A 20,381-nucleotide genomic window follows, 5' to 3' on the forward strand; every position below is an offset into this window, starting at 1 on the left:
GGACCTTCTTCGCCACTAATTATGGAATGAGTATATTGAAGTTTATTCAATTATTCCCTTAGGAGTTGAATGACTTGGCCCGCGATCCACCAGCACAGTGTTCAGCAGGTCCAGTTGGTGATGACAGTAAGTACACTTTCTAAATTGGGCAAAAAAACTTGTTTAAATAAATCTTGAATCTTTTACAACAACACTAATATATGATTTAAGATTTTTAACTTCTTTCTGCAGTGTTCCATTGGCAAGCCACAATAATGGGACCGGTGAGTTGATGTTACTACTGTTAACCATAAGGAATTAGGTGGGAATTTAAACAACGGTCGTTGGATTCATTTTAAAACCTTTTTTTCAACAGAATGACAGTCCTTATCAGGGTGGTGTATTTTTCTTGACCATTCACTTTCCCACAGATTACCCCTTTAAACCACCGAAGGCAAGTATACTTGTTTGCATTAAGTATCTTAAAAATGTGACTTTGACTTGGTGATGAGAGTAACTTTTATATGTATATATGTATCTTGCTAGGTTGCATTTACAACAAGAATTTATCATCCAAATATTAACAGTAATGGCAGCATCTGTCTTGATATTCTACGGTCGCAATGGTCCCCAGCATTAACTATTTCAAAAGGTATTTGGATCTTTTTAGCTAAAAACCTTTAATTGTTCTTCAAATACTAACTTCAAGTCGCAAGTAAACTGTTAATATTGCATCCAGCTGTAAATGCTCTAACATATTAAGCGTTCTGCTCTCAAATCCTAAATGCATTTCACAGTGGAGCACACAATTTGTTTGTTGTAACAAATGCCCAGAGCTGATGCAACCTTTCATAGAACACATGTTATTTGAAAGAGTTTGTTGCTTTTTTATGCATTTTAATTCTGAATTGCTTCACAAAATTGCCACTTGAGAAATGCTCCTATTTATTACTGATGTAGTAATATGACGTCCATCTTTGTTGATCTTTGAAACTGTCAGCCAATTCTGAGGCTGAATTAGAATAGAAACTTTAGCCAATGCAGAGTTACTGCCAAGAGCCATGTTGCGGACTGAACTTGCATATGAACTAAAATCTGTGGGCCTAATCAGTCACGTGTTGCATTTTTAATCGATGCTGACCAAAAGACATTACTTGCCCAAATAAGTTGTGTCCTTGTTCAGAAATTATATTTCCTGGGGAGTGCCAATTTAAATTTGGCATGTTAAGGAAAAGGCCATGGTCAATTGTTAATGTGATAAGTTATGTTTGAATTGGTACTGCAGAACATTTTGTCATTATAGTACTTGCACATGACCACATTGTCAGCCAGAAATTTAAATTTTATTTGCAGTTGTAAATGCACCATGCACGAGGCACATTTTCGTAAAGGTTTTACTCAAATCTTTATCTGCTCAGTAATTAACCAGCGTATCTACAGTTATCCGGTTAAACTTGGATCATATTGCACCACCACCCCATCCATTTGAATTGGTTTATTAGCCAATTGGTTGGTTTTATTGCATCAAGTTGTTTGGATTGGTACTAATGTATTGCCATTACAGTATATGCATTGAATCAAATTCTGTATGGTCCAGAAATCTGCACAATTAAACTTGGAAATGGTGCTTTGTAGTCAATGATTTTAAGATTAAAACCTAGTTAGGTACTAGTAATATTTTTAGGATAGGATGACTACTGGAAAAAGTTGTCTTGACAATAGCATAAATAACTGAATAAAACAAATTTTAGTATGTGGGATTGAGATTACTAATGGTGCATTTGGGACTCCATTTCCAGTTTTCAGAAAAAACTAGCATGCTGATTAACATAATTTTACCTCCGTTGAGTACTGAAGCCATGTTTTTCTTTTTTGTGGCATCAAGTGGAGCAGAGTGTTGTGTTATGTAATTTGGATTAACACAAGCTGCCACTTGATGCAGTTGAGTAAAAGATGCTCCAGACTTTGAAGCGAGTTCAATGTGTTTTATTGAACTATTAGTACAGTTCTCAATGAGTTCGACTCTCTGCTAATCTAAATGTAGAACTCAGTCTAACTGAACCAGCCTTGCTCGAAGCCATGCGCTGGGGTGTGGTGCTGAGGATACAGTATCACTTTGTAGATGTTGGTTTGTGGAAAGAGGCGGGGCGTGAGTGCCTCATCCCTTTTATAGTGAGATACCACCCCCAAGTGTCCTGACTGCTCATTGATCGTGTCCTATTCTGTGTTCATTAGCTGCATGTTTGCATATCATGACATCTCCCCTTTTAAAAAAAAATGTTTTGTTGGTGTATGTGAATGTATTTACATGTGAATGAGTCTGTCTAATGTGACTGACTGAGGACAACATAACAGAGCAAACAAAACAAACGTTCACAAGTCCAGTCTCTGAAGCTTGCGTCTGATCCTGGTCGACCGCCGGAGAGGTGGCAGAGGGGACGTGGTGCCTTGAGACAGGCGGGATGGAAGCCTGACTGGTGGCCTCGTGGTGCGAGGTATCAGGAGGTGGCAATTCAACATATGGATATGGAGGAGAAAGTGGTTGCAGGCAGGCAACTTTGCGCATTGCCCGTCGATTCTTTCTCACGATGGAGCCATCAGCCATACGTACAACATAAGAGCGGAGCGCGGCCTGTCGAACAACGACAGCCGGGGCAGACCACCACCATCCGGTATCTTCATCCTGACAGTGTCTGCTGGGGATAGCACGGCCAGATCGGTGGCATGGACATCATAGCCCTGCTTTTGATGGTCTCTCAGCTGCTGCATCTTCTGCAGCATTGGGAGGTGATCCAGGTTGGGCAGGTGTATGGCTGGAAGTGTCGTCCACAGGTCCCTGTTCATCAGGAGTTGAGCCGGCGACATGCCAGTGGACAATGGAGTCTCCCTCTACGCGAGCAGTGCAAGGTGTAATGTTGGAAGCCGAGTCTGCGGTCTTGCAGATGAGCTGTTTCACAATGTGCACCCCTTTCAAGACTTTTCCATTGGACTACGGATAGTGCGGACTGGAGGTGACGCGCTGGAAATTGTATGACCTGGCAAACGTGGACCATTCTCGACTGTTAAAGCACGTGCCATTGTCGCTCATGACGATGATTGGGATGCCAAGCCTTGAGAACGTTTCCTGACAGGCTTTCATGACGGTCCGAGAGGTAAGGTCCGGGAGCTTCAGCACCTCAGGGTAATTTGAGAAATAGTCGATGATCAATACGTAGTCGCGACCATTCGCATGAAAGAGGTCGATGCCAACCTTGGACCACAGAGAGGGCACTACATCATGCTGTTGTAGCATCTCCTTGCTCTGTGCTGGCTGGAACCGCTGACAGGTAGCACAGTTCAGGACCATGTTCGTGATGTCCTGGCTGATGCTGGGCCAGTAGACCGCTTGCCGGGCTCTGCGTCTGCACTTCTCAACGCCCAGGTGTCCCTCATGAATCTGGCGCAGCATCATGCTCTGGAGGCTGAGCGGAATGACAATCCTGTCCAGCTTGAGGAGGATACCATCAATCACTGTCAGGTCATCCTTCACATTGTAGAATTGTGGGCACTGCCCTTTCTGCCAGCCATTGGTGAGGTTGTGGTGACGCGCTGCAAGAGGGGGTCTTTGGCTGTCGCATCTCAGATGAGAACTACCTTCTCATCTGTTGCCGGGAGAGTGCTAGCACACAGCTGCACCTGTGATTCGATGTGCTGGATGATCTCCAGCAGCTCACTGGGCGAGGTGACGGAGCGGGTCAATGCATCAGCGATGATGAGCTCCTTGCCAGGTGTGTACACCAAGTTCCAAGTCATAACTCCTGAATTTAAGCAGGATTCTCAGCAATCGAGGCGTCATGTCGTTCAGGTCCTTGTGGATGATGTGGACCAGAGGCCAATCATCCGTCTCAACAGTGAATGTCGGCAGGCATAGACATAATGATGAAATTTGAGGATGCCGGTGAGAAGACTCAAGCACTCCTTCTCAATCTGAGCGTTTCTGGTTTCAGTGGGCGTCATCGCTCTTGATGCATAGGCTACAGGTGCCCAGGATGATGTGTCATCTCGTTGAAGCAACACCACACCAATGCCATCCTGACTCGCATCTGTGGATATCTTTGTCTCCCGGTCCAGGTCGAAGAATGCCAGGACTGTTGCAGTGGTGAGCTTGGCTTTCAACTCCAGCCACTCTGTCTGATGTGCTGCCTTCCACTCAAAAGGCAGTTGACTTTTTCACAAGGTTGCGTAGGGCCATGTTTGGAATGAACTTGCCCAGAAAATTGACCATACCCAAGAAGCACAGCACCATCCTTTTGTCCTCTGGGACCTTCATTGCCTCGATTTTGTCTGTGTCCGAGCGCACACCATGCAGTGAGATCTGGTCGCCTAGGAACTTGAGCGTTGATGTGCCAAAACAACATTTGGACCTGTTTAACTTTAGGCCATTGGCATGTACACTGCGGAATACCTTCTGGAGACGGGACATGTTCTTCAGGGGTCATGGACCATATGATTATGTTGTCCACGTACGCACTAACCCATTCAATGCCTTCCATATCTGCTCCATGATGCGATGGAATATCTCCGATGCTGCGATGATGCCAAATGGCATGAGATTGTAGCAGAATCTACCAAAAGGCGTATTGAAGGTGCAGAGCCTTCTGCTGGACTTGTTAAAATCCCTGTGATGCATCGAATTTCGTGAAGAAGTGCACGTGTGCCATCTCACTCGTGAGTTTCTCCCGCTTCGGGATGGGGTAGTGTTCCCGCATGATATGTTTATTGAGATCCTTGGGATCAATGCAGATGCGCAGGTCCCCTGAAGGTGGCTTTGCGCACACCATCGTGCTGACCCAGTCAGTCGGTTTGGTGACCTTGGACATGATGCCTTTTTGCTGAAGATTCTTGAGCTGTGCCTTCAGGCGCTCTCTCAGTGGAGCAGGGACACGTCGTGGTGCGTGGACCACTGGCTTGGCATCAGGTCGTAGCAGAATCTTGTATCGATACGGCAGCGTGCCCATCCTGTTGAATGCATCTGGATAATGGGCGAGGATGTTGTCGATGCCGGCCTGAAGATCCACATGGGAGGATGTCATGGTGTAAACCTGTTGGGAGGTTCAGCTGGTTGAGGCGTGTGCACCTAGTAGGGATGCCCTGTCCGGCTTAACAACTTCAAAGCGTAACCGTGCTTGTGTGTGTGTGTGTCAGTTGGATACGTGCAGATGACAGAATTCCAGTGCCATGATGGCATTCCCGTTGTAATCCAGGAGCTTGCAGGCAGCTGGAAGGACCGTGGGGGGCTTCTTAATGCGTCTGAAGTCTGCCTGTGAGAGGAAGTTGACAGAGGCACCTTGTCCAGCTTGAACTGGATGGGGCAGTGGTTGACCTTCATCACTGTGCGTCATTCGTCCTCTGAATCCACGGCTAGGATTGACTGGACTTGAGATGAGTCTGGTGTGGCATATTCACATGTTGTAATCATGCCCACACGGTTTGCGTTGTCCAGGCATTCATTCATCTGGATCCATTGCACTGCCGGGATCAGAATCCTGTAGGCTTTGTTGCACACTCCGGATGAGCCGTCGTCTGAATTGGGAGCGCTGGCTCCTGACTGGTGATGCAGATCTGCATCGGGCTGCATAGTGGCCTGGCTTCCCACAGTTTAAACAGCGCTGCCTCTTGCAGAGCAGTGTTTCTTTAAATGTGTGGTGCCACAGTTCGAACACATCATGACGTCGGCGTCCTGACGCTCCGTGCGCCGTTGCACCTGTGCAGTGCGGGCTTCGGCCGCTTCGTTATCCCATTCGCATCGCGCATGCGTCGGTCCCCGGGAAGAGCGGACAAAATGGCCACTTTCGTCACTGTTGAGGCGCTGCATCCGGGAGATGGCCTGCACACTCTCCGCCTCGTGGGAAGCTAGTTTATCATTTTTCTGCCGTTTTGTACTGGGAATAGCGATTTTCAGCGTGCTCTTGCACTGCATGTTTCAATCACGACTGGCAGGGTGATATGCTTAATCGGCAGCAGGGTAGCATTGTGGATAGCACAATTGCTTCACAGCTCCAGGGCCACAGGTTCGATTCCTGGCTTTGGTCACTGTTTGTGCGTAGTCTGCACATTCTCCCCGTGTGTGCGTGGGTTTTCTCCGGATGCTCCGGTTTCCTCCCACAGTCCAAAGATGTGCAGGTTAGGTGGATTCGCCATGATAAATTGCCCTCAGTGTCCAAACTTGCCCTTAGTGTTGGGTGGGGTTACTGGGTTATGGGGATAGGGTGGAGGTGTTGACCATGGGTAGGGTGCGCTTTCCAAGAGCCGGTGCAGACTTGATGGGCCGAATGGCCTCCTTCTGCACTGTAAATTCTATGATCTTCAGTAACTGCTCTCTCACAGGATCAGTGAACTCCAAAAACGATTTGGTCTCTGATCATGGAGTCGGTGATATTACCGAAGTTGCAGGATTGCGCTAGCAGTCTAAGGTTAGTTAAATATGAGTTGAAGGATTTGTCTTTACCTTGCAACCGCTGCTTGAATATGTAGCACTCTATGTTTTCAATAGAGCATTACAGCACAGTGCAGGCCCTTTGGCCCTCGCTGTTGCGCCGACCTGTGAAACCAATCTCAAGCCCATCTACACTATTCCATTATCATCCATATGTTTATCAAATGACCATTTAAATGCCCTTAATGTTGGTGAGCCCACTACTGTTGCAGGCAGGGCATTCCACGCACTTACTACTCTGAGTAAAGAACCTACTTCTGACATCTGTCCTATATCTATCTCCCCTCAATTTAAAGCTATGTCCCCTCGTGCTAGACATCACCATCCGAGGAAACGAGGAAAAAGGCTCTCGCTGTCCACCCTATCTAATCCTCTGATCATCTTGTGTGCCTCTATTAAGTCACCTCTTAACCTTCTTTCTAACGAAAACAGACTCGAAGTCCCTCAGCCCTTCCTCATAAGATCTTCCCTCCATACCAGGCAACATCCTGGTAAATTTCCACTGCACCCTTTGCAATGCTTCCACATCCTTCCTAAAATGCGGCGACCAGAACTGCACGCAATACTCCAAATGCTGCCGCACCAGAGTTTTGTACAGCTGCAAGATTACCTCATGGCTCCAAAACTCAATCCCTCTACCAATAAAAGCTAACACACCGTACACCTTCTTAACAACCCTCTCAACCTGGGTGGCAACTTTCAGGGATCTATGTACATGGACACCGAGATCTCTCTACCCGTCCACGCTACCAAGAATCTTACCATTAGCCCAGTACTCTGTATTCTTGTTACTCCTTCCAAAATGAATCACCTCACACATTTCTGCATTAAACTCCATTTGCCACTTCTCAGCCCAGCTCTGCAGCTTATCTATGTCCCTCTGTAACCTGCAACATCCTTCCTCACTGTCCACAACTCCACCGACTTGTGTCATCCACAAATCTACTCGCCCATCCTTCTATGCCCTCCTCCAGGTCATTTATAAAATTAACAAACAGCAATGGCCCCAAAACAGATCTTTGTGGTACACCACTAGTAACTGAACTCCAGGCTGACCATTTCCCATCAACCACCACCCTCTGTCTTCTTACAGCTAGCCAATTTTTGATCCAAACCACTAAACCACCCTCAATCCCATGCCTCCGTATTTTCTGCAATACCCTCCGGTGGTGTCCACTTCACAGTGGCTGTCAAACTTGTCCAGGATGTCTGAAACTTTGTCTTGTCCTGGTTTTCGGCAAAGTGAAAGGAGTTGAATATTTCCAAGGCGTGATCACCCGCTGTGGTGAGGACAAGAGCTATCTTCCGTGCATCAGACGCACCATTGAGGTCTGATGCTTTGACGTAAAGCTGAAATTTCTGCTTGAATGTCCGCCAGTTGGCACTGAGATTGCCGGAGATCCTGAGCTGGTGAGGAGCCGGAATCTTTTTCATTGTGCCGGTATACATTCGCTGGTCGTCACGGATCCTGCTGAGTTGAACTAACTAGATTGAACAGACTCCTGGTATCATGTTGTGTTATGTAATTTGGAATAACACAAGCTGCCACTTGATGCAGTTTTGAGTAAAAGATGCTCCAGACTTTGAAGTGAGTTCAATGTGTTTTATTGAGCTATTAGCACAGTTCTCAATGTGTTCGACTTTCTGCTAATCTAAATGTAGTAACTCAGTCTAACTGAACCAGCCTTGCTCGAAGCCATGTGCTGGGGTGTGATGCTGAAGATACACCCTGTCTCACTCTGTAGATGTTGGTCTCTGGAAAGAGGCGGGATGTGAGTGCCTCATCCCTTTTATAGTGAGATACCAACCCTGACTGCTCATTGATCATGTCCTATTCTTTGCATAGCATGACAGAGTATATTGATGTATCATAGAACAAGGAGTCTTGCCCACAGAGAGCCTCCCCCATCTATTGATAATGACATCAGTGATGCCTGCCTGTGTATTTGCTCTTTTTCCTTTGGAGACAATTAAGGTGATTGGCAAAAGAACTAGAGGCAACATTAAGAAATACTTTTTAGCACAGCAAGTGGTTATGATTTGGAATGCGTGACCTGATCGGGTGATGGATACAGATTGAGTGGTGACCTTGAAGGGGAATTAGCAAAAGAAATGCAGGGACACTAAGAACTGGGAACTTGGACTGACTGGGTTGCTCGTCATATAAATTGGCGCACACTATATGGCCTTCTATGCTATACCATATATCCTAATAGAAACCAGAGCAGTGCAAGTATCTTGTGTTAAATTTTATGGTATTTTGTAATATTTTTAACTGATCTTTTTCTTGCCATGGGCAATGGTTATTCATGTTGAGAGGGGAATGATGTACACTTTGGCGACCATAGTATTTCTTGTATTGTTATGCAAAGAATTTACCTTTTCTTGACAATTCTGCAACTCTTTAACTCTTCATTCACTATTTCTGTATATCCTTTGAAACAGAAGGGGCCATTTTGATTATAATTTGTACTAATTAAATTGAGTCTTTTACAGCTTCCAATGTAAAAGATGCATAGTTATTTAATCACTAGTATGCAATTGAAAGGAAGCAAATGCTACGGCAACTGCATTTAGATGTTCCAGGGTTTAGATACTTCAGGTGGGATAGAGGGGGATGTAAAAGGGATGGAGGAGTTGCGTTGGTTAGGGAGAATATCACAGCTGTACTGTGGGAGGACACCTCTTGAGGGCAGCGAGGCTATATTGGTAGAGATCAGGAATAAGAAAGGTGCAGTCACAATGTTGGGGCTTTACTACAGTGCTCCCAACAGCCAGCGGGAGATAGAGGAACAGATAGGTAGACAGATTTTGGAAAGGAATAAAAGCAACAGGGTTGTGGTGATGGGAGACTTCAACTTCCCCAATATTGACTGGGACTCACTTAGTGCCAGGGGCTTAGACGGGGCAGAGTTTGTAAGGAGCATCCAGGAGGGCTTCTTAAAACAACATGTAGACTGTCCAACTCGGCAAGGGGCTGTACTGGACCTGGTATTGGGGAATGAGCCCAGCCAGGTGGTAGAAGTTTCAGTAGTGGAGCATTTCGGGAACAGTGACCACAATTCAGTAAGTTTTAAAGTGCTGGTGGACAAGGATAAGTGTGGTCCTAGGGTGAATGTGCTAAATTGGGGGAAGGCTAATTATATCAATATTAGGCAGGAACTGAAGAACACAGATTGGAGGCGGATGTTTGAGGGTAAATCAACAGCTGACGTGTGAGGCTTTCAAATGTCAGTTGAAAGGAATTCAGGACCTGCATGTTCCTGTGAGGAAGAAGGATAAATATGGCAAATTTTGGGAACCTTGGATAATGAGAGATATTGTAGGCCTCGTCAAAAAGAAATAGGAGGCATTTGTCAGGGCTAGAAGGCTGGGAACAGACAAAGCCTTTATGGAATATAAGGTAAGTAGGAAGGAACTTGAGCAAGGAGTCAGGAGCGCTAAAAGGGGTCACGAACAGTCATTGGCAAATAGCCATGATGTGGAGATGCCGGCGTTGGACTGGGGTGAGCACTAGCTTTCGGAGCGCTGCTCCTTCCTCAGGTGAATGAAGAGGTATGTTCCAGAAATGTATATATAGACAGATTCAAAGATGCCAGACAATGCTTGGAATGCGAGCATTAGCAGGTGATTAAATCTTTACAGATCCAGAGATGGGGTAACCCCAGGTTAAAGGGGTTACCCCATCTCTGGATCTGTAAAGATTTAATCACCTGCTAATGCTCGCATATATATATATAATATAATATATATATATTTTATATATATATATATATATATATATATATATGTATATGTATATATATGTATATATATATATATATATATATATATGTATAGAAAGCTAGTGACATCGTAACAAACTTGTTGGACTTTAACCTGGTGTTGTGAAACTTTGTACTATTGGCAAATAGGGTTAAGGAAAATCCCAAGGCTTTTTACACGTACATAAAAAGCAAGAGGGTAGCCAGGGAAAGGGTTAGCCCACTGAAGGATAGGCAAGGGAATCTATGTGTGGAGCCAGAGGAAATGGGCGAGGTACTAAATGAATACTTTGCATCAGTATTCGCCAAAGAGAAGGAATTGGTGGATGTTGAGTCTGGAGAAGGGTGTGTAGATAGCCTGGTCACATTGAGATCCAAAAAGACGAGGTGTTGGGCGTCTTAAAAAATATTAAGGTAGGTAAGTCCCCAGGGCTTGATCGGATCTACCCCAGAATACTGAAGGAGGAAAGAGAGGAAATTGCTGAGGCCTTGACAGAAATCTTTGGATCCTCACTGTCTCCAGCTGATGTCCCGGAGGACTGGAGAATAGCCAATGCTGTTCCTTTGTTTAAGAAGGGTAGCAAGGATAATCCAGTGAACTACAGGCCTGTGAGCCTTACGTCAGTGGTAGGGAAATTACTGGAGAGAATTCTTCGAGACAGGATCTACTCCCATTTGGAAGCAAGTGGACGTCTTACCGAGAGGCAGCACGGTTTTGTGAAGGGGAGGTCGTGTCTCCCTAACTTGATAAGAGTTTTACGAGGAGGTCACAAATATGATTGATGCAGGTAGAGCAGTGGATATTGTCTATATGGACTTCAATAAGGCCTTTGACAAGGTCCCTCATGGCAGACTGGTACAAAAGGTGAAGTCACATGGGATCAGGGGTGAGCTGGCAAGATGGATACAGAACTGGCTAGGTCATAAAAGAGTAGCAATGGAATGGTGCTTTTATGATTGGAGGGTTATTACTAGTGGTGCTCCGCAGGGTTCAGTGCTGGGACCGTTGCTGCTTCGTAGTATATATAAATGATTTGGAGGAAAATCTAACTGGTCTGATTCGTAAGTTTGTGGACGACACAAAGTTTAGTGGAATTGCGGATAGCGATGAGGACTGTCTGAGGCTACAGCAGGATTTGGATTGTTTGGAGACTTGGGCAGAGAGATGGTAGATGGAGTTTAATCCGGACAAATCTGAGGTAATGCATTTTGGGAGGTCTAATACAGGTAGGGAATATTCAGTGAATGGTAGAACACTTGAACCCTCTGACAGTCAGAGAGATCTAGGTGTACAGGTCCACAGGTCATTGAAAGGGGCAACACAGGTGGAGAAGGTAGTCAAGAAGGCATACGGCATGCTTGCCTTCATTGGCCAAGGCATTGAATATAAAAATTGACAAGTCATGTTGCAGCTGCATAGAACCTTCGTTTGGCCACACTTGGAGTACAGTTTTCAATTTTGTTTGCCACACTATCAGAAGGATGTGGAGGCTTTCGAGAGGCTGCAGAAGATATTTACCAGGATGTTGTCTGGTATGGAGGGCATTAGCTATGAGGAGGAGCGGTTGAATAAACTCGGTTTGTTCTCACTGGAACGACGGAGGTTGAGGGGCGACCTGATAGAGGTCTACAAAATTATGAGGGGCATAGACAGAGTGGATAGTCAGAGGCTTTTCCCCAGGGTAGAGGGGTCAATTACATGGGGGCATGGGTTTAAGGTGCGAGGGCCAAGGTTTAGAGGAGATGTACGAGTCAAATTTTTTACACCGAGAGTAGTGGGTGCCTGGAACTCGCTGCCGGAGGACGTGGTGGAAGCAGGGACGATCATGACATTTGTGGGGCATCTTGACAAATACATGAATAGAGGGATACGGATCCCGGAAGTGTTTGGTCGGCGCAGGCTTGGAGGACTGAAGGGCCTGTTCCTGTGCTGTACTTTTCTTTGTGCTTTGTTATATCGTCCGGTAGTTTGGAATTCTGGGTGAATGTGAAGATCTGGGAGAAATCTGATTTTTCCAAGAGTTATGGTTCAAATTATAGTTGCATACACTTCATTCTCTTCATTCTATGTTCTATGCACATTCTATGTAGCATATGATTTCCGTTTTACATGCATTTGTGATGTGGAGTCCAGAATCATTCTTGAAAGTGAATATTTGCTCCCTGTAAACCACCATGTTGACTGTATGCTTAATTTCTGGTATTTGTGTTGTCAAGAAGTTTAATGGCATTTTCTTTTTGTTCAGCTGAATGGATATTCAGCTGAATGGATGTATCATTGATTTAGAAATTAGTAGAAGCAGCATGACACACATGGGTTGTGTATTGTAGAATGCCATTAGTCTTTTTTTTTTGTTTACCTACTTACTATACTATTTGCAGTACTTACCTAAACATTGCCCATACAAAAAAATGACACTTTGTAGATCCTGGCAATAGTTCTAGACCATCCAAACAACACGGTTGCCAAATCAGTGCACTGAAAAGCATGCGGCTCGGCTCTCTTGACTCATAATCTCTGACCCCATTTGCAGTTGACCAGGAACAAAATTTCAATATATACGCTTCTTTACATAAGAACATAAGAACTAGGAGCAGGAGTAGGCCATCTGGCCCCTCGAGCCTGCTCCACCATTCAATGAGATCATGGCTGATCTTTTGTGGACTCAGCTACACTTTCCGGCCCGAACACCATAACCCTTAATCCCTTTATTCTTCAAAAAACTATCTATCTTTATCTTAAAAACATTTAATGAATGAGCCTCTACTGCTTCACTGGGCAAGGAATTCCATAGATTCACAACCCTTTGGGTGAAGAAGTTCCTCCTAAACTCAGTCCTAAATCTACTTCCCCTTATTTTGAGGCTATGCCCCCTAGTTCTGCTTTCACCCGCCAGTGGAAACAACCTGCCCGCATCTATCCTATCTAGTCCCTTCATAATCTTATATGTTTCTATAAGATCCCCCCTCATCCTTCTAAATTCCAACGAGTACAGTTCCAGTCTACTCAACCTCTCCTCGTAATCCCACCCCTTCAGCTCTGGGATTAACCTAGTGAATCTCCTCTGCACACCCTCCAGTGCCAGTACGTCCTTTCACAAGTAAGGAGACCAAAACTGAACACAATACTCCAGGTGTGGCCTCACTAACACCTTATACAATTGCAGCAGAGCCTCCCTAGTCTTAAACTCCATCCCTCTAGCAATGAAGGACAACATTCCATTTGCCTTCTTAATCATCTGTTGCACCTGTAAACCAACGTTTTGTGAGTCATGCACTAGCACACCCAGGTCTCTCTGCACAGCAGCATGTTTTAATATTTTATCATTTAAATAATAATCCCTTTTGCTGTTATTCCTACCAAAATGGATAACCACACATTTGTCAACATTGTATTCCATCTGCCAGACCCTAGCCCATTCACTTAGCCTATCCAAATCCCTCTGCAGACTTCCAGTATCCTCTGCACTTTTTGCTTTACCACTTATCTTAGTGTCGTCTGCAAACACTTCTTTAAGAGTCAAAAATCCTAATCCTATGTAAAATTTGAAGATAATTTAAAGAAAAATGTCTGAAATGATAGGATCTATCCCCTGGGATGTTGACAGCTTTCATCTAATAAGTACAAACCATTTATTTCTATAATCTCTATTTTGACCAGATTGATCACCTGCAGGATAAACAAATTGGCCTTAAAATGAAAGCAGAAAATGCTGAAAATACCAAGCTCAGTAGTACCTGTAGACAAAAGACAATTTTTTTTTTCCAGTGTTGTCTCAGGTGGGGAAATATGTTTTTTCCTGCCATTAAAAACTTTGAGGAAAAAATGGAAGGGGCAGGGCGCACAAGGTTTGCTGGCGGGGCAGGCTCAACAGGAACGCCCTAAGGAAAAGCCATTCTGTACCCCCATGGCACAGCCCAGGCACTACCCTCTGGGGGCTGTACTTGCATGCTGTGACTGGCAGGTTCGTTTTGCTAGATGCACTTTGTGGGGGACCTGTCATTCACTGCTCACCTGAGTGGACAGTCTAACATGGGGACAATCGTGATATGTATAGTAAAAGTTGGGATTCCTGTTGCTTCATCTTGGGGGAGGTGGGGTTTGCGTTGTGTGCACGCGGACAAGAGAGCAGGGTAATCCTCGGAGCAGTGTAAAGAGTCATTAAATGACCAGATGGTTGACAGTGCAAAGATAATGGGACAAGTTACAAAAGATGGGTCTGGAGAAGCTGCGAGAGATCACATCAAAACTATTAATGTTGTTGGATACAGTGGCTGCAAGATGGGGAGGAGAGAAGTGGTTATGATCTGAAGCTGTTGAACTTAATGTTGATCCTGGAAAGTTCTAAATTGCCAAATTGATAGCGGAGGTGCTGTTACTTGCGATTCAGTGAAACCATGTAAGAGGCCAAGGAAAAGAGGTCAACAGAGAGTGATATGCAGAACGAAAATGGCAAGTGACTGGAAGCTCCCACATTTGTGGACTGGAAGTGCTTTTGGTCTCCAGTGTAGAGGAGACCATATCATGAACAGCGAATACAGTATACAAAGATGGAAAAAGCAACAAGTATATCACGATTTTACTTGGTGTTTGGGGACCCTGGAGAGTGGGAATATTGGGTAGGCTTTTCAACTTTTGAACTTGCTTATGAAGGGCACAGGTATTGGAGATGATAGAGTACTTAAAAATGTCGTGCAAAAATTGGTTCCCTCACATCTCCCATAATTTTGTGGTGGCATCATGCTAAAGGGAGTGCAAGATGATCTGTTGAAAGTGGAGGTTGTTGACGTGCTATGCAAGATAAAATGGGGTGATGACATATTTCTGGAAGGGGATAGGAAGGAGTGAGGTCAGACATGTAGAAAACAGGACAGGCACTTATCCTGAGGAATTATCCAGTTCTGTTGTTGAATAATCCACCGCTTTAAGCAGTGCTTTCCAAATCACATTGCATTACAGATGCCTGGTCAGATCGCAACAGTGGCTAAGATACACCAGAACTGCAACGTTTTTGTAATTTATAGAACATAGAAAATACAGCACAGAACAGACCCTTCGGCCCACGATGTTGTGTCAAACCTTTGTTCTAGATTAATCATAGATTATCGTTGAATTTACAGTGCAGAAGGAGGCCATTCGGCCCTTTGAGTCTGCACCGGCTCTTGGAAAGAGCACCCTACACAAACTCAACACCTCCACCCAACACCAAGGGCAATTTTGGACAATAAGGGCAATTTATCATGGCCAATCCACCTAGCCTGCACATCTTTGAACTGTGGGAGGAAACCGGAGCAGACACTGGGAGGATGTGCAGACTCCGCACAGACAGTGATTCAAGCCGGAATCGAACCTGGGACCCTGGATCTGTGAAGCAATTGTGCTATCCACAATGCTACCGTGCTGCCCTTAAGAACAAATAAACCTACACTATATCATTTTACCGTAATCCATGTACCTATCCAATAGCTGCTTGAAGGTCCCTAATGTTTCCGACTCAACTACTTCCACAGGCAGTGCATTCCGTGCCCCCACTACTCTCTGGGTAAAGAACCTACCTCTGATATCCCTTCTATATCTTCCACCTTTCACCTTAAATTCATGTCCCCTTGTAATGGTTTGTTCCACCCAGGGAAAAGGTCTCTGACTGTCTACTCTATCTATTCCCCTGATCATCTTATAAACCTCTATCAAGTCGCCCCTCATCCTTCTCCGTTCTAATGAGAAAAGGCCTAGCACCCTCAACCTTTCCTCGTAAGACCTACTCTCCATTCCAGGCAACATCCTGGTAAATCTTCTTTGCACCTTTTCCAAAGCTTCCACATCCTTCCTAAAATGAGGTGACCAGAACTGTACACCGTACTCCAAATGTGGCCTTACCAAAGTTTTGTACAGCTGCATCATCACCTCACTGCTCTTAAATTCAGTCCCTCTGTTAATGAACGCGAGCACACCATAGGCCTTCTTCACTGCTCTATCCACTTGACTGGCAACTTTCAAAGATGTATGAACATAGACCCCAAGATCTCTCTGCTCCTCCACATTGCCAAGAACTCTACCGTTAACCCTGTATTCCGCATTCGTATTTGTCCTTCCAAAATGGACAACCTCACACTTTTCAGGGTTAAACTCCATCTGCCACTTTTCAGCCCAGCTCTGCATCCTATCTATGTTTCTTTGCAGCTGACAACAGCCCTCCTTACTATCCACAACTCCACCAATCTTCGTATCGTCTGCAAATTTACTGACCCACCCTTCAACTCCCTCATCCAAGTCATTCATGAAAATCACAAACAGCAGAGGACCCAGAACTGATCCCTGCGGTACGCCACTGGTAAATGGGATCCAGGCTGAATATTTGCCATCCACCACCACTCTGACTTCTATTGCTTAGCCAGTTTGTTATCCAGCTGGCCAAATTTCCCACTATCCCTTGCCTCCTTACTTTCTGCAGAAGCCTACCATGGGGAACCTTATCAAATGCCTTACTAAAATCCATGTACACTACATCCACTGCTTTACCTTCATCCACATGCTTGGTCACCTCCTCAAAGAATTCAATAAGACTTGTAAGGCAAGACCTACCCCTCAAATCCGTGCTGACTATCCCTAATCCAGCAGTGTCTTTCCAGATGCTCAGAAATCCTATCCTTCAGTACCCTTTCCATTACTTTGCCTACCACCGGAGTAAGACTAACTGGCCTGTAATTCCCAGGGTTATCCCTCGTCCCTTTTTTGAACAGGGGCACGACATTCGCCACTCTCCAATCCCCCAGTACCACCCCTGTTGACAGTGAGGATGAAAAGATCATTGCCAACGGCTCTGCAATTTCATCTCTTGCTTCCCATAGAATCCTTGGATATATCCCGTCAGGCCCGGGGGACTTGTCTATCCTCAAGTTTTTCAAAATGCCCAACACATCTTCCTTCCTAACAAGTATTTCCTCGAGCTTACCAATCTGTTTCACACTGTCCTCTCCAACAATATCACCCCTCATTTGTAAATACAGAAGAAAAGTACTCGTTCAAGACTTCTCCTTTCTCTTCAGACTCGATACACAATCTCCCGCTACTGTCCTTGATCGGACCTACCCTCGCTGTAGTCATTCTCATATTTCTCGCGTGTGTGTAAAAGGCCTTGGGGTTTTCCTTGATCCTACCCGCCAAAGATTGTTCATGCCCTCTCTTAGCTCTCCTAATCCCTTTCTTCAGTTCCCTCCTGGCTATCTTGTATCCCTCCAATGCCCTGTCTGAACCTTGTTTCCTCAGCCTTCCATAAGTCTCCTTTTTCCTCTTAACAAGACATTCAACATCTCTTGTCAACCATGGTTCCCGCACTCGACCATCTCTTCCCTGCCTGACAGGGACATGCATATCAAGGACACAGTACCTGTTCCTTGAACAAGTTCCACATTTCACTTGTGTCCTTCCCTGACAGCCTATGTTCCCAACATATGCACTTCAATTCTTGTCTGACAACATCATATTTACCCTTCCCCCAATTGTAAACCTTGCCCTGTTGCACGCACCTATCCCTCTCCATTACTAAAGTGAAAGTCACAGAATTGTGGTCACTATCTCCAAAATGCTCCCCCACTAACACATCTATCACATGCCCTGGTTAATTACCAAGTACTAAATCCAATATTGCCCCTCCTCTGGTCGGACAATCTACATACTGTGTTAGAAAAGCTTCCTGGACACACTGCACAAACACCACCCCATCCAATCTATTTGATCTAAAGCGTTTCCGCTCAATATTTGGGAAGTTAAAGTCACCCATGACTGCTACCCTGTGACTTCTGCACCTTTCCAAAATCTGTTTCCCAATCTGTGCCTCCACATCTCTGCTGCTATTGGGGGGCCTATAGAAAACTCCTAACAAGGTGACTGCTCCTTTCCTATTTCTGACTTCAACCCATACTACCTCAGTAGGCTGATACTCCTCGAACTGCCTTTCTGCAGCTGTTATACTATCTCTAATTAACAATGCCACCCCCCACCTCTTTTACCACCCTCCCTAATCTTATTGAAACATCTATAACCAGGGACCTCCAACAACTATTTCTGCCCCTCTTCTATCCAAGTTTCCGTGATGGCCACCACATGGTAGTCCCAAGTACCGATCCATGCCTTAAGTTCACCCACCTTATTCCTGATGCTTCTTGCGTTGAAGTATACACACTTCAACCCATCTCCGTGCCTGCAAGTACTCTCCTTTGTCAGTGTTCCCTTCCCCACTGCCTCATTACACGCTTTGGCGTCCTGAATATCGGCTACCTTAGTTGCTGGACTACAAATCCGGTTCCCATTCCCCAGCCAAATTAGTTTAAACCCTCCCGAAGAGTACTAGAAAACCTCCCTCCCAGGATATTGGTGCCCCTCTGGTTCAGATGCAACCTGTCCTGCTTGTACAGGTCCCACCTTCCCCAGAATGCGCTCCAATTATCCAAATACCTGAAGCCCTCCCTCCTACACCATTCCTGCAGCCCCCTGTTCAGCTGCACTCTCTCCCTATTAACCTTGCTATCACGTGGCACTGGCAACAAACCAGTGATGACAACTATGTCTGTCCTGGCTTTTAACTTCCAGCCTAACTCCCTAAACTTGTTTATTACCTCCACACCCCTTTTCCTACCTATGTTGTTGGTACCAATGTGCACCACGACTTCTGGCTGTTCACCCTCCCTTTAAGGATCCTGAAGACACGATCTGAGACATCCCTGGCACCCGGGAAGCAACATACCTTCTGGGAGTCTCGCTCGCGACCACAATCTCCTGTCTATTCCCCTAACCATTGAATCTCCTACAACTATTGCTTTTCTATTCTTTCCCCCCCTTCCCTTCTGAGCCCCAGAGCCAGACTCCGTGCCAGAGACCTGGCCGCTAGGGCCTTCCCCCGGTAGGTCATCCCCCCCCCCCCACCCCCAACAGCATCCAAAACTGTATACTTGTTTTGAAGGGGAACGACCACGAGGGATCCCTGCACTGTCTGCCTGTTTGTTTTTTTCCCCCCTGACTGTAACCCAGCTATTCTTGTCCTGTAACTTGGGTGTGGTTACCTCCCTGTAACTCTTCTCAATCACCCCCTCTGCCTCCCGAATGATCCGAAGTTCATCCATCTTCAGCTCCAGTTACCTAACACGGTCTTTGAGGAGCTGAAGTTCGGTGCACTTCCCGCAGGTATAGTCAGCGGGGACACCGGTGGTATCCCTCACCACCCACATCCTACAGGAGGAGCATGCAACTGGCCTAGCCTCCATCCCCTCTTACCTGACAGAATATAGCTGCACTGTGGACTAACTAGATCTCCGCCCTCCGACTCTGCTCCCAGTCAGCTACACTTTCTGTAAACTCCTGGCTCTCTTCTCACTCTTTGCGGAAATGTCGGAAACAAAATGAAAGGAGCACCTTACTCCCTCCTCACCTAACTCCCTCGGTCACCAAACTCTTACTGTAGCACTCAAATGCACCAAATTCAGCACTCCCTCGGTCACCAAACTCTTACTATAGCACTCAAATGCACCAAATTCAGCACTGTGCAAACAATTTGGTAAGACTGCGGAGAGATCGATTTCGTTCCAGGAGTGATTGCGTAAGAAATAGGGCTTGGTTATTTTTACAAATAAAACTTTATTAACAGACAAGAAAAATATTTAATTTTTGAACTTCAAACCTAACCAGAACAGCTTGCACGTATCTTCCCTAACGTACGATTTCCCATTAAGTATCAGTTAAAATGAACGTACAGCTCTCAACTCCACTTAGGCAGACAGGCAGCCATGGCACTTGCATTTACAGAATATATTTCTGTTGTTCGTGTAGCTTCTTCAGAGCCCCAGACCCCTTTTCGAAAGCCTGTCTCTGTGGAGGTTTTTCACGACCTCTCTCAGTGGCTTGCCAAATCCATCTGCTCCCACCTGGTCAAACAGGTTTTCTTATCTCTCAAAGCCCTGCTCAGCCCCTCAAAGATGGTTCTGTCCAGGCTTGAACTCATCATTGCTATCTGGTGCCTACTTGTGTGCTAAAAACAATATTGCCAATTGTACAGAGCTGCTGTTGTTGAGCTAGCACATAATACCAGTTATTTTATTCTAACTTTTTTTTTGTTGTTTGATTTTTTGTGTACATAACGGTAAATATATTTCGTTCAAAACCCCAATAA

At 45.3% G+C, this 20,381-nt stretch overlaps 1 protein-coding gene across 2 annotated transcripts in view; it reads left to right on the forward strand.

Moving 5' to 3' along the window:
* ube2d2 (ubiquitin-conjugating enzyme E2D 2 (UBC4/5 homolog, yeast)) overlaps positions 1 to 20,381 on the forward strand; it is a 66,377-nt gene that overhangs the window by 32,254 nt on the left and 13,742 nt on the right. Inside the window, exons 2-5 of one of the 2 annotated variants that reach the window (XM_072512231.1) lie at positions 63 to 126; positions 232 to 263; positions 356 to 433; positions 526 to 631. In XM_072512231.1, coding sequence (XP_072368332.1) covers positions 63 to 126; positions 232 to 263; positions 356 to 433; positions 526 to 631 — 280 coding nt within the window. Of the gene's footprint in view, positions 1 to 62; positions 127 to 210; positions 264 to 355; positions 434 to 525; positions 632 to 20,381 lie in introns of those variants that run through there. The other variant, XM_072512232.1, reaches the window with a different exon arrangement.

Source organism: Scyliorhinus torazame, chromosome 7 (assembly GCF_047496885.1).
Source record: "Scyliorhinus torazame isolate Kashiwa2021f chromosome 7, sScyTor2.1, whole genome shotgun sequence".
NCBI lineage: Eukaryota > Metazoa > Chordata > Chondrichthyes > Carcharhiniformes > Scyliorhinidae > Scyliorhinus > Scyliorhinus torazame.